The sequence below is a fragment of the Stegostoma tigrinum genome, chromosome 27 (assembly GCF_030684315.1).
Source record: "Stegostoma tigrinum isolate sSteTig4 chromosome 27, sSteTig4.hap1, whole genome shotgun sequence".
Taxonomy (NCBI): Eukaryota; Metazoa; Chordata; class Chondrichthyes; order Orectolobiformes; family Stegostomatidae; genus Stegostoma; species Stegostoma tigrinum.
In genome coordinates, this window is record NC_081380.1 from 34,477,727 (window position 1) to 34,491,386 (window position 13,660).

The following is a 13,660-nucleotide window of genomic DNA, read 5'->3' on the forward strand; positions in this document are numbered from 1 at the left end:
ACAACAAAGGTTCACGAGTCTGATCCTAGGGATGGTGGGATTGTCCTGTGAGGAAGGGTTGAACAGATTGGGTCTTTGTTCCCTGGAGCTTAGGAGAATGAGAGGTTGTTCCTCTGAATATACGCAGTCCTTACAGGAAGGATGGTCCCCTGGCTGGCAAAGAGGCGTCTCTGGAACCAACGAACCCAGTAACAGAGTAAAAGCTAGAACATTAAGGACTGTGATGTGAAGGGATATTTTTATTCAGAGGGTGGTGAATCTTTCGAATGTTTCGTCACAAAGAGTTGTGGATGCTGAGTACTGTCCTGTCAGAGATTAATAGATTCTTAGATATTAAAACTATCAGAGGATACTGGAGTGTTGGAGACTGAGGAATGACCTTATAGAGGTTTATAAAATGATGATAGGGTGAATAGATAAAGTCTTTTCCCTGGGTTAGGGGAGTCCAAAGCTAGAGGGTATAGGTTTAAGGTGAGGGGGGAAAGATTTAAAAGGGACCTGAGGGACAGCTTTTTTCACGCAGTGGCTGGTGTGTGTAGGGCATGAGCTGCCAAAGGGAATGGTGGAGGTTGATATAATTGAAGCTTTTAAAAGGCATCTGGATGGTTACATGATGAGGAAAGGTTTAGAGAGAAATGGGCCAAATGCTGGCAAGTGGGACTAGATTAATTTAGGATATCTGGTCGGTTTAACTGAGTTTCTGTGCTGTACAAATGTAACAAGGACAATGTGGAAAAGTGGCATTGAGGTAGAAGATCAGTCATGATCTATTTGAACACAAAGCAGACTCCAAAGACTGAATGGCCTACTGCTACTCCCAGTTCCGATATTCCTATTATCATTTACTGATCCATCTGCAAACATTTCTTGTTAAAAGACAACAACAACTTATTTATACAACAACATTAACATAATAACTTTAACATGCCTTGGCATCACACAGTTTGATATCAGATCACATAAGGAGGACTTGAGTCAGATGATCAGAAGGTTGGTCAAGGAGGTTGGTTCTCATGGGCATCATAAAGCTGGAAACAGAGGATTTGAAGGGACTCCCAAATTTTAGGGTCCAGGCAACTGCAGGCATAACCACCAATGGTGAAGTGATTAAAATTAGGAAAGCCCAAGATGCCAGAATTGAAGGTGTGCAGGTATCTCAGAAGGTTGTGGGACTGGAGAAGATTATAGAGATGAAGTTGGACGATGTCACGGAAAACAAAGATGAGAATTCTAAAATTCGTATAAACCAAAAGAACTGCGGATGTTGTAAATCAGGAACAAAAACAAAGTTGCTGGAAAAGCTCAGCAGGTCTGGCAGCATCTGTGGAGGAGAAAGCAGAGAGTTAAAGTTCTGGGTCTGGTGACCCTTCCTCAGAACTGTGTGTGTGTTGGACAATAGTGGAGATGCATCGAAGAAGCTTGATGTAACCCAGACTGCAGACTGGGTGGGGAGAGATTCACCTTTTTTACAGTCTCATGGGCAGTCATTTGTGACTTGGCTAAGAACCGCTTCAGCACCCTTGGCAGGGGCAGAAACTTAATGAAACTGAATCAAATAAGAAATCCTGGGAAAGGTGATGGTAGATTTGAGAACTGACAGATTATCCAACAACTTTAGAGAAGAAATGGGTTGATTGTCAGAATGGAGAGTTCAAGTTGTCTTTTTAGAGAGGAGGGGTGATTAGAGCAACGGTCAGCACTTTTAGAACAAAAGCGATCATGAGAACAAGAGGTGGAACACCTCGATGCAGTAGGCTTGGAGAAATGGGAGAGGACCTAACGAATTCCAGGGAATGTTTGGTCTGGTGGGTGGGAGTAATCTGTAGAGGTAAGCGATCAGGTGTTCTCAATCTTTGTCCTGAAAGATTTTGTGATCCCCTTGTACTTGTTGAGGATAAGAATGTAAGATCCAGGAGAAGATGGATTGCAGTACCGGAACAAACCGTAGAGGTTCCAGGTAATTCTAAGAAGTAGGGACCATTTTGAGCTGATGAGAGCAGGATATAATGGTGCTTTTTGTGGTCCAATCTGATCTGGAAGTAAATGGCTAAATCAATTGTCTGCCGTTTATGTTCAAGCCTGTATCCTTTGGACCTAAGGCAATGGGAGGTGGGGGCCACGACAGAAGGAATGTCTGGATTGAGAGGGAGTAATAGTTTTACTGGACACTAGAATGTCAAAGATAGAAGTGTGAACGTGACTGAAGAGATTAGCGGTTGCAGAAGTATTGTGATAAATGGTAGTTAGATTTTGGGAGTGATATGGGAGCTTTTCGCTTACCCAATGTTGTCATGGTTGTGTGTAGCAATAGGAAGATGCATAGCCACATAGACAGCCCAGGTGGTTGGCAAAATCTGTAGGGGATGGAGTTTAATATGGGGATGTGTGAGATACTCCAAGAATGATGAAGCTATTTTTTAAATGGCAAGAGATTACAAACTGTCAGAGGAGCAATGCAGTTGGTAGTCTGTATGTTCAAATCACTTGAAGCTGGTACACAGGGACAAAAGGTCATCAAAAAGGCTGTTGGCTTTTGTTTCAGAGTCTGGAACATTTGGCAAAAGAAATAGTGCATCAGGTGTAAAGCATTGATCAGACCATAGTTTGAGCACTAGGGTCAGTCTTGGACACTACAAATGGAGAGGGTAGATTGCCCTAGGATGGGGATCGAATGCCTCTTCACCAAAACGATATTGGGGTTTTGAAAGGCATTAGTTATGAAAACTTATGAAGATTGTGCTTGCTTTAATTTAAGAAGATGAGGGATGATCTCTTGGTGATGTTTCAGATTTGGTTGGTTAAGTAAGGGAGTATTATTTCTAGAAATGCCCCTTTCACTAATATATTTGCAAATGGCATCTGAAGGCTGTTTGAAACAATGCAGTGTTTGTTTTAATGTGGACAGAAAATTATGCAGTCTGGTAAAATCTTGCGTATAACCTACATTTTCTCCTTCTCCCCCATTCAGATTTTGGAGAGGACGCTAGAGCCGGACAGTTCTGATGAAGAGCCTCCTCCTGTGTACTCTCCTCCTGCCTATGACATGCATGTGTTTGACCAGGGTTATCCGCAGCTCCCTCCAGTGCCACCGCGACGGTAAGCACCACAATCATAGTCAACAGGCACACTCTCTGCCTTGGCTTAGGGCATGGACTCATGCAAGTGATACTTTGCCAGCCTGGCACAGTAAAAATGGTCCCACGTCCATTCACACTGTATTTCAGTGAACATCAGAGTTGCACCAGGGCCACCTCCTGGATTTTGAGTGACATTACACCATTCACCAATTGTCACATTGTTAGCATGGTTCTTAAAATGCGCCGCGTTTAGCAATCCTTCTTATAATAAATGTCAACTCCCTCTCTACAGAATTAGATAAACAGGGAGGTCACTTCCCCTTCAGTTTGGCTCATAACTAGCAATAGTAACTGATGGTCAATACCACTGAAGTCATCACTTCGCTATCCGTTTGTTATTTTTCTTCTGGGGAGCCTGGATGTTTGTAGGTATTCCCACAATTTTGCAAGGCCTGGCAGGATTACTGGGTCAAAATCCTGGAACACCCTTCCCAACAGCACTGTGGATGGCACTGCACCTCAAGGATTGCAGCAGTTAATGATCCAGATTACCACAGCCTTCTGCAGGACAGTTATGGGTGGGCAATAAATTGTCAGTGATGTCCATATCCTGGTGTGTCGTTGGCATTCAGTCCTCAGTTTTATATCTCCAAGAACTTTCCAACTGATCCATATCCTCATGAATCCTTTGACAATCTTCCTTACTATCCACAACTCCTCCAATTTTTGTGTTGTCTGCAAATTTACTAACCAGACCATCTCCATTTTCATCCACATAATTTATATTCGTATGTTAGAAACAACAGAGGACACAGCACTGATCCTTGAGCAACACCACTGTTAATAGATCTCCAGTCAGAAAAACACTTCTCCACACTACCTTCTGTCTTCTGTGACCAAGGAATATTGTATCCACTTTACCAACTCACCATGTGATGTAATCTTCTGGACCAGCCTACCATAAAGGACCTTGTCAAATGCTTTAGTAATGTCAGTGGAGACAACGTCAACCGGCCTACCCTTATCAATCACCTTCGCCACTTCCTCAAAAAACTCAAATCAAACTAGGGAGACAAGGCCTCCCCTGCACAGAGCCATGTTGACTATTCCCAAAAAGTCCATCATTTCCCTACTCGTTTTGATGTTTTGTAATTCTTTGCAATATTATGAGGCGCCTACACAATGCGGCGTGACAAAGCTGCAGTTACATTCTTCATTACTCCATTGTGACCACAGGGTTGACGCACAGAGCTCGGGTGGGAGCCAGTCAAAAGTACGCTATCGGAATTGGAATCCGCCGTTACTCGGTAACCTTCCTGACGACTTCCTGCGAATTTTACCTCAGCAGCTTGATGTGGTGCAGGTGAGCGTGATTCTGTTTCTCTCACGAAGAAGCCTGTTCTGTAGGTAATGGTTCTGAAAGGGTTAAAAATAGTGAACGCACTACTGAGTCCAGAGAGCTGCAGGGTCCCCAAGCAGAAAATGAGGTGTTGTAGTTCCAGCTTGCGCTGAGCTTTGCTGGAACGCTGCGGCAAGCCTGAGACAGAGATGTTGGCCAGGGAACAGGGTGGTGCATTGAAGTGGCAGGCAACAGCAAGCCTGGGGGCAGAACATAAATGTTTTGCAAAGTAATCACCCAGGCTACATTTTGTATCCCCAATATAGAGCATGTTATGAGCATGGGACTAGATTAATTTTAGAATATCTGGTCAGCATGGACGAGTTGGATTGTGCTGTGTAATTGTATGACTGCTCCTCCTGCGGCCTGCAATACTAAACAGTGCATTTCCCGGCTACCACCCTTGAGCTCGGTGACAAGGGCACAGTCTGCATGTTGCTGTGGAAGTAATACTCGTCGTCATTAATGAGAACATGTGCTCGTACCCTGGCAGAACTCACAGAAGGGCCATCATGGGAGCGGCCAAGACTCACAAGGATCACTTGAGCAGGAGCGAAAGCTGAAGCAGTACCTGGAGGATGAGCGGATTGCACTGTTCCTGCAGAATGAGGAGTTCATGAAGGAGCTGCAGCGGAACCGTGAGTTCTTGCAGTCACTGGAAAAAGGTGAGACAACACACAAGATGGGAGAGGGTAGCTTTGTGGTAGCTGAAATAGGAAGACCTGCCATTCCATCTCCAAATTTTTCTCTCTGTTTTCCTACCTCACTCTAGAAGCTGGAAAAGCACAGTTCCAGTGGGAGGTCCTTCTGTGTGTTAATGCTGAATGACCCTTCTTGTAAGGATCCTAGCAACATTGGGCTGATCTTTAATCTCGATATGAAGATGTGTGCATTAGGACTCCACTTGGTCATACCACCACAGTCTAACAACCATCCAGCCTCTGCTGTTGTTGAACTGAGATATGCAAATTGCTGACAGGGGCCGGAGGCTCCTCCCATGGACAAAGAGGAAGTTGGAGCCAAACATACTGTTGCTCTGTGGGAGCTGGGCATAGCCACCCCCTTTGGAAGCGGAAGATGTGGTGTTCTACACCTAGAAAGGAAATGGGGAAAAATATGAGTATCCTTGTTTTCCTGAGGCAATGTTGATTTTTATTTGCACCATTTTAACATAATCTGCTCAGTGGAAAACAGGCAGATTCAGATCATCTGCTGTTTTATACTTGGCCTGATTTTAGTTTCCACCGAATTCCAATTGATCAGGTTAAAATAATCTGTTTCGAATGAGTTTCCGCTTTGGCTGTTGATGTCATGCAATCACATCGATAATCCTATGTGGTCCCACCCTCCTAAAACCCTTCAGATTTCATGTGGCAATGATTTTTACTCTGATATCATTGTCAAATTTCAACTGTGAAGACCACTCAGACTTTCAGCATCTCCAGTCAGCCTTACAAAGTGCTTTGAGTTGAAAAGGGATGATAGATCCTTTAGGGATTCTGAGAGGAACACTGCAGCTGATACCGGTACCAGGGGCATGACTAATGCAACTCAGGAACGGCGATTGGCATTGCCATTCCTCCTTGTACCATACATTTTAGTATATATACTGTTCTGGTGAGTTTCCTCAGATTTGGAAACAGCTACAGACAAACTAGAATACAGCGGTAGTTGCTTTATTAATGCGAAGCTTTCCGCCTGTATCCTTCTTACAGCTCCACCTACAGGTGTTGTTCTTCATGGCAGCTACAAGCAAACACTATATTCAAGATAATAAAATGTGAGGCTGGATGAACACAGCAGGCCAAGCAGCATCTCAGGAGCACAAAAGCTTTTGTGCTCCTGAGATGCTGCTTGGCCTGCTGTGTTCATCCAGCCTCACATTTTATTATCTTGGAATTCTCCAGCATCTGCAGTTCCCATTATCTCTGACACTATATTCAAGATATTGGTTTAGTACCAATATGAACCTGTATTAGTATAATATTTTACCTCTGTGAATGAGAGGCTAAACCCTCTGACCATCTTTGTCTTCCACTTTCCCTCATTTACTGGAAGCTGGGTTCCGTAGACACAGGTTAATGGTAACTCTCTTTTTTGATTTGCCACTCGTGGATATTGAGTGTCAGCAAGGGTTATTGAACATGGAATGGCCAAAAGCCACGCCTAAACTGGCCCTCACTATCATTGTTTGGTGGTCAGGACTCGTAACCTCACTAACCCCCACCCCCGGGCCTTCGGTCACGGAGCCCATTTGTGATGGCCTAGCAAAGCCATTATAGCAAGACGAAGAAACGCGGGTTCAAGCTACCCTTCACAATTGATCAGCTTGTGGAATGGTCACGGAATCCACAGCCCTCTTGACTGTTATGTTGTGGGGACTGTTGAGTTTGGGCTGGATGAGCTAGGGTGATCCTTTCTACTTTATATGGATGTCAATCCACTTGGCTCAAACCATAATGTAAGGCTAGGACACTTCCTGACTTTTTTTTATATTTAGTTTTGGAACAGCGAACATTGCTGAGCAGAACAAAGCTTGTAGCTTGTCTCTAATTGCCCTTGAAATGAGTGAGTTGCTAGGCCATTTCAGAGGGCAATTAAGAGCCAACCATGTTGTTGTAAGTTGTGAGTCTCTTGAGCAATAAGAATGGAACATTTCCTTTCCTAAAGTACACCAAATGAAATTTCACATTAATTAGTGGTCTCATGGTTAATTTAATGATACAAGCATTTTGTTCCAGCTTCATTACTGAATTGACTTCAACCTCCCCCCCACATTTGGAGTTTGAACTTGCATTAGTCCACCACTATGCATTAACTGTAACATTCTCACAATGCTGGTATCCCTTTATACATGGGTCGAAATCCAGCCAATATTGGCTACCAGCTAGGTATGGCATTTGATATAGGATCCGTGGCAGATTTGAAACAGTTTGTTGTTAATCCCGCAGGTAGATCCGGAATTTAATTGCAATTAAAGCCAGCTTGAGTACTGAGTACATTATACCTTATCTCCCCTTCCTCCAGATCGGCTAAAGTACGAGTCTAAGAAGTCGAAGACCAACAGTGCGAATGAATCTCTGTCCTCTGGCAACAATAGTTTTCCCTCAGCAGTTCCAGGTAAATAAACCATTAATTTCCAATCAGCGTAATTCGTTTGGTTTATTATTGGCTGCTATTAGAGTTTAGTGATTTACTTCTGGCTGCCTAGAGAGATCCAAACAGCCTTATTGCTGTATCACTCTTCTGTCCAATTGCACGTTGATGAGCCACTTGGTTCAGTGTTGGTGACCATTTACAAGGTAACTGCTGCTGTGAAACATGGATTAATGACTGTCTGTGACACAGGCGCCTGCAGAGCTAGTTAAGGAGAAGTGATACTGAGCCACGCAGACCTGCATAGCTGTAGGATTGCTTGCAGCCTGGTTTGTGCTGAGATAGCTGATCTCACCCTGGAACTGAGGGGCATCACAATTGATGGCAGTGCCACCTGCCACCACCCAGAGGATAGTACAAAATCTTGGTCATCGATTAAGAACTGCATTGGGTTCCATTCTGATTGAAAACCAGTTTCTGTGTCTTAGGACGAATGGACAACTTTAGGGGAGATGCCAGGAAGCAAGTGGTACTCACCTAAGGGTATTCCACAATAAGCCATGGCCTTGGCAGAACAAGCTTGTGGTCCGGCTTCTCTTCAGGGAAGAAGGAGCTCAAGACTTAAATGCTGGCTGCCTGTTTTTCAGAGGTACCTTCACCTCTTCCAGCTCCAAATGATGTTGTCATTCAGAGAGCCATAGAGAGATACAGCACAGAAACAGACCCTTTGGCCAACTCGCCTGTGCCAACCAGATATTGTAAATAAATTTAGTCCCATTTGCCAGCATTTGGCCCATATCCCCCTCAACCCTTCCTATTCAAATACCCACCCTTTTGGATGTTGGAATTGTACCAGCTTCCATCATTTCCGCTGGCAGTTTGTTCCATACACGCACCACCCCCTGCGTGAAAACGTTCTCCCTTAGATCCCTTTCATATCTTGCGCCTCTCACCTTAAACCTATGCCCTCTAGTTGTGGACTCCCCCACTCTGGGGAAAAGACCTTTTCTATTTAGCCTATCCATGCCCCCCATGATTTTTTAAACTATACAAGTTCAGCATTCAGCCTCCAGTGCTCCAGGGAAAATAGCCCCAGCCTATTTCAGCCTCTCCCTATAGCTCAATCCCGCCGACCCTGGCAACGTCCTTGTGAATCTTTTCTGAACCCTTTCAGGTTTGGCAACATGCTTCATATAGCAGACAGACCAGAATTGAATGCAGTATTCCAATAGTGGCCTAACCAGAGTCCAGTACAACTGCAACATGACCAACCAGCTCCTGTACTCAGCGTACAGACCAATAAATGGAAGCATAACAAACAGTACCTTCACTATCCTGTCTACCTGGGGCTCCATTTTCAAGGGACTATGAACCACAGTTGAAAGTCTCTTGACTTAGTTGTCTGAACATTAGCTATAGCTCAGTGGTTAACACTGTCTCCTCTAAACCAAATGGAGAGGACAATTCTTACTCTCCCTGACTTTAGGCAGCTTGACAGACACACTGCTGCCACTTCAAACACTTGGTACCAGCTCCTACCAGTCTTAAAGTGCCAATGCTGGCACACCAAGGAAAGCCTCAGAGTGCCTTTGTCCTCCTCTACAAGCCTGGCCCTTTGAGACTTAAGATAACAGGGCTTGGCTCGGAAGACATTTTGGACATCCAACAGTTGACTCGATAGGAGTTTTGCTCAAACTTTTTCTGGCAGTTTGAAGTGCGCAAATTGGTTGCTCTCTTTGCTTTATTGCAGTGGTATATCATTTTGCAATAATTTTACTGAATGAAATAATTAAAGGTGAATTGGGCAGAATTAATGACAAATTCCAGGTTACAAAATCTTATTTTTCAGTTTGTTCTGCTTTAGCCTTGCAAACTAATCTAACAAAATAAAACTAATTACAAGTCAGAAGTGTGATGCCTGGATTTGTGCAGCTTCAGAAGCTTGACCATCACAGGTAGAAAATAATGATCTTATCAAAGGAGAAATATACTGACTTCAGAGGCAGTCCAGAGAAGATTTACTGTGTTGATCCAAAGTATGAAGGAATTTTCTTGCAAAAAGGCAGAGGATGTTTGGCTTGTACTCTTTGGAGTTTAGATGAATGAGAGGAGACCTTATAGAAGCACGTAGATTCTTAAGGGGGTTGACAGGGTAGATGTAGAGAGGTTGTTTCCCCTTGTGGGGGAGTCGTAAGACAAGAGGCCATAACCTCAGAATAAGGAGTCGCCCATTTAAGAAAGAGATGAAAACTTTTTCCCTCTCTGACAGTGCTGAATCTGTGCAATTCTTTACAAAAGCTGGCTGTCAAGACTGGGTTGTTAACCGTATTCATGGCTGAGATAGACAGACTTCCGATCATTAGGAAAATCAGGGGTTATGGGAATAACACGGGAAAGAAGAGTTGAGGATGATCAGATCAACCGTGAATGGGAGAGTGGGCTCAATGTGCTGAATAGCCTATTTCTGCTCCCATGCCTTATGACCTAATAACCGGGACCGATCCACCAACTTAAAAGTTGCACTCGGTACACTACTGGTGCACAGTAGCAACTCGCAAAGTTCTTGCAGTAGTATCTTTCAAGCTTGTGATCTGTACTGTGTGAAGGTTGTGGTCATTTGGCATTTGGGAATTCCATCACCTGCACGCTCACAATTGGATCTACGTTGCCATTTCTTCAGTGTGACTAGGTCAAAATCCTGATAGTCCTAATAGCACCATGGGTGTACGTACATCGCACTGAGTACAATAATTCAAGAAGGTTCCTCCCCACCGCCTTTTCAAGTATAAATCAGGATGGGCAAGAAATGCTGGCCTAACCAATGATGCTCATGTCCCTTGAATTAATAAAAATAAGTATTAAATTACTTTTAAGACCAGTCATTACAGAATGATTTAATGTCTGCAGTGGATTGTGTGCTGGTGACATGGATGGCTGTGGTCTGATGAAAAGCCAAAAGGATGTGATGAGAAAATATCTGGAAGCAAAACCTTAACACTTTTGTCTCCCATTTGCAGCAGTTGAACCTGGTACCTCTGGTGTTGCTGAAGCAAGCAGTTTAGTATTTGATGATGCGATGTTCAGGGACAAACTGAAACACATGGGAAAATGTGAGTCCATCTAAGATCATTACTTAGTACTTCACCTTTTGGCCTCACTAGCCTGTGCGTGGCTTTCCAATCCAGCAACACGTTCCACACCATCTCCTACCACAATGTATCTGACTGTATCAGCATACTTTTTTTCCCCCCCCTCAAATACTTGTTCACCTTCCCCTTACATTTAAAAAGGTGTTGTTTTCAACGTGATACCTGGACACAAGCTAGGGTTGTATTCCTTTAAAGGTTAAGAGGCCAGTATCCCATGGCCAAGTCATCCTTTCTTTACCCTTACATGACACTGACCCAGCCGACTCAGTGAACAGAACCCCTGGCACTCCTTTTTACATCTGTCAGCCAGGGCTCCCTGATTGAACCAGAATAACAGCTCCAATCAGGGAACTCATATTCTATGAGATCTCCCTGGATAACCTCATTCCAATTGCTGCAAGGTGATTTGATCGAAGTTGTCAAGATATTAAGGGGAACAGATAGTTTCTCCCAACTGACCCTATTTCTGATGGTTGGGAAATCCAGAGTGAGAGATTATAGAGTGTAAAAATTACAGCTGGACACAGTGAGGTCACAAAACAAGCAATCAGAGTTCAAATTTAAAGGCAGCGCTAGGGACTGCAGAGTGGAGGCTCCAGCGTGATGGACACTGGATCAACTTTAAGGCTCTTTAAGTGCACACAACTTCTTCGTTTTTGTGGGTCAGTGCGGCCAAACAAAAAATGTTGAGGCCAAGTTGCTGCCAGCAGCAGAACCATAAAATGCAAGATTTCCAATGTTTTTTTTGTATCTGTATGCCTGTCATTTCAGCTGCTCTCCAGGTCCATGACAATGACCTCAACCACCTTCCCAATTTTTGCACTAGGATTTTTTTGTGATCAGTGGAAAACTGACATGTTCGCCAATGACCTCGAGAACGGATCAGGCAATCTGTCTGGTGTGAATTTCCCTTTCCAATTTTACTCTGCCTTGGAAACAACTGATAGTCTGCTCAGTGGCATTATTGCTGCTGTGCGCCGAGAAAGCAGTCACATTGAAGTGTTTTCTTGCATGGCAAACCAACAAGTTAAAAAGCACTAATAATCCTTAACGTTTTACTCAGAATGAGATAAAGATTGGGTAAGGCATATTGGATTAAGGTAGAAGCTGAAATATCATTTTCAAAAAATCTTTCCAAAGATTGTTTTCAGTGGAATTTATTTTATTGTATTACCACTGGATGAATGTTCAATACGTTTTCCAGGCCAGAGACGTTGCTGAGCTAACATTTTGGACGCAGTACCCTGTTTAAAAACCCCGTTACACCACATTTAGCCATTCATAAACTTTTTATAGGTCTCTACAGTAAAACTAAATCTGCCAAAGTGGAAGATCTGGGGTTTTTTTTAAAGCGTATCTTCACATATACACGTTTTATCTTTTTGAAGAATAGTGTGTACGTGGTGGGAGGATTATGACTGATTCTCAGCCCTTTGAACTGCATCACAGCAGCTCTTTCTGTAGCCGACCAAGTTGTGTGGGACCTTGTCCCTTCTGACCCATATGTAGGGATGCTACCACAAGTCTTCCTTGCATAGGATTCATTTATACAGTTTAAAAGTTATATTTTTCATAATGGTTTTTGAATAGTCTGTGTTGGAATCTGTCATTTCTAGCTGTCAATTGTATATTTACTGCAGCCTAAAAATGCAGTTATTGTTTGTGGGTGACTGATGACATAATTATTAGCATAACTGCTCACCCATAATGATCTCAAACTCAGGAGGGGCCTGACCCACTGCTTGTATTTTTCAGCGACAAGGAAGAAACTTTTCGAGCTGGCCCGAGCATTCTCTGAGAAGACAAAAATGAGGAAGTTGAAGCGAAAGCATTCCTTAAAGCACCACACGTATCCTTAATAGTTCTTTGTGATGGTAAAGAATGATGGGTCAAGGGCCCAGTTTCAGTCAGCAGCCTTGTAACTGATAGATGTGCTGTGGAAAATCAGGATTCCTGTTTGACTGTATGTTTTCCTTATTGGAAAACTAAACATTCAGCCTAAAGCCCACAGTGTAGGACAATAGCAGGGATCATATGGCATTGGAGGCCACATTTGGCCAGTACCAGTTCTTTGGGTGAATTATTCGATCAATACAAATGTACGCATTAGGAGCAGGAAGAGACTATTTAACCACTTCACCCTGCTGTGCCATTTAATAAGTTCATGACTGATTTGATTACTCCACATTCTGATAACCTTTCACCTCCTAGCTTCTCAAGAATCTACCTGCCTCTAACTTAAAAGTATTCAGAGACTGTGCTTCCACTGCCTCTGTGGAAGAGGGTTCCAAAAACTCATACCCTGCTGTGAGAAAACATCCCTCATCTCCGTCTTAAATGGCACCTTCTTCCTAGATTCTTCTACTAAAGGAAGCATCGTTTCCACATCCAGCCTGTCAAGACCCCTCAGGATCATGCGTGTTTCAATCAAATCGCCTCTTCCTGTTCTAACCTCTATCAGACACAAATCTAATCTGCCCAGGTTTTACTCACAAGACAACTTGCCCTTTCTGGATATCACTCCAGTGAATCCTCCTTGAACTGCTCCCAACCAAAATTTCAAGGGTCTGCAGTCAGTGCTGTTCCCAGCATTGACTTGCAGTTGCCGAAGTGTCTACCATGCTGGAACCTTATAGGTCCACGCGGAATAAACAACAAAAAGGAATGATGCTTCCAAAATATTCACATCCTTCCTTATATAAGGAGACCAATATGGTACATAGTACTCCAGATGTGGTCTCAACCAATGCCCTATATAACTGAAACGTAACCTCCCCAATTATGCTTTATTTCTCTTTGCAATAAACCGTAACTTCTATTATCTATTCCTCATCACTTGCCATACCTGCATTTGTGATTCATTCACCAGGACACCCAAATCTCTGCATCTCAGAGTTCTACAATCGTTATCGTTCTACACCATTAGGATAATATACTAC

At 43.4% G+C, this 13,660-nt stretch overlaps 1 protein-coding gene across 3 annotated transcripts in view; it reads left to right on the forward strand.

Moving 5' to 3' along the window:
* cuedc1b (CUE domain containing 1b) overlaps positions 1-13,660 on the forward strand; it is a 160,827-nt gene that overhangs the window by 137,980 nt on the left and 9,187 nt on the right. For all 3 annotated transcript variants that reach the window (XM_048557401.2, XM_048557402.2, XM_048557403.1), the window contains exons 3-8: positions 2,969-3,096; positions 4,314-4,440; positions 4,970-5,141; positions 7,504-7,596; positions 10,590-10,682; positions 12,477-12,570. In XM_048557401.2, coding sequence (XP_048413358.1) covers positions 2,969-3,096; positions 4,314-4,440; positions 4,970-5,141; positions 7,504-7,596; positions 10,590-10,682; positions 12,477-12,570 — 707 coding nt within the window. The remainder of the gene's footprint in view (positions 1-2,968; positions 3,097-4,313; positions 4,441-4,969; positions 5,142-7,503; positions 7,597-10,589; positions 10,683-12,476; positions 12,571-13,660) is intronic.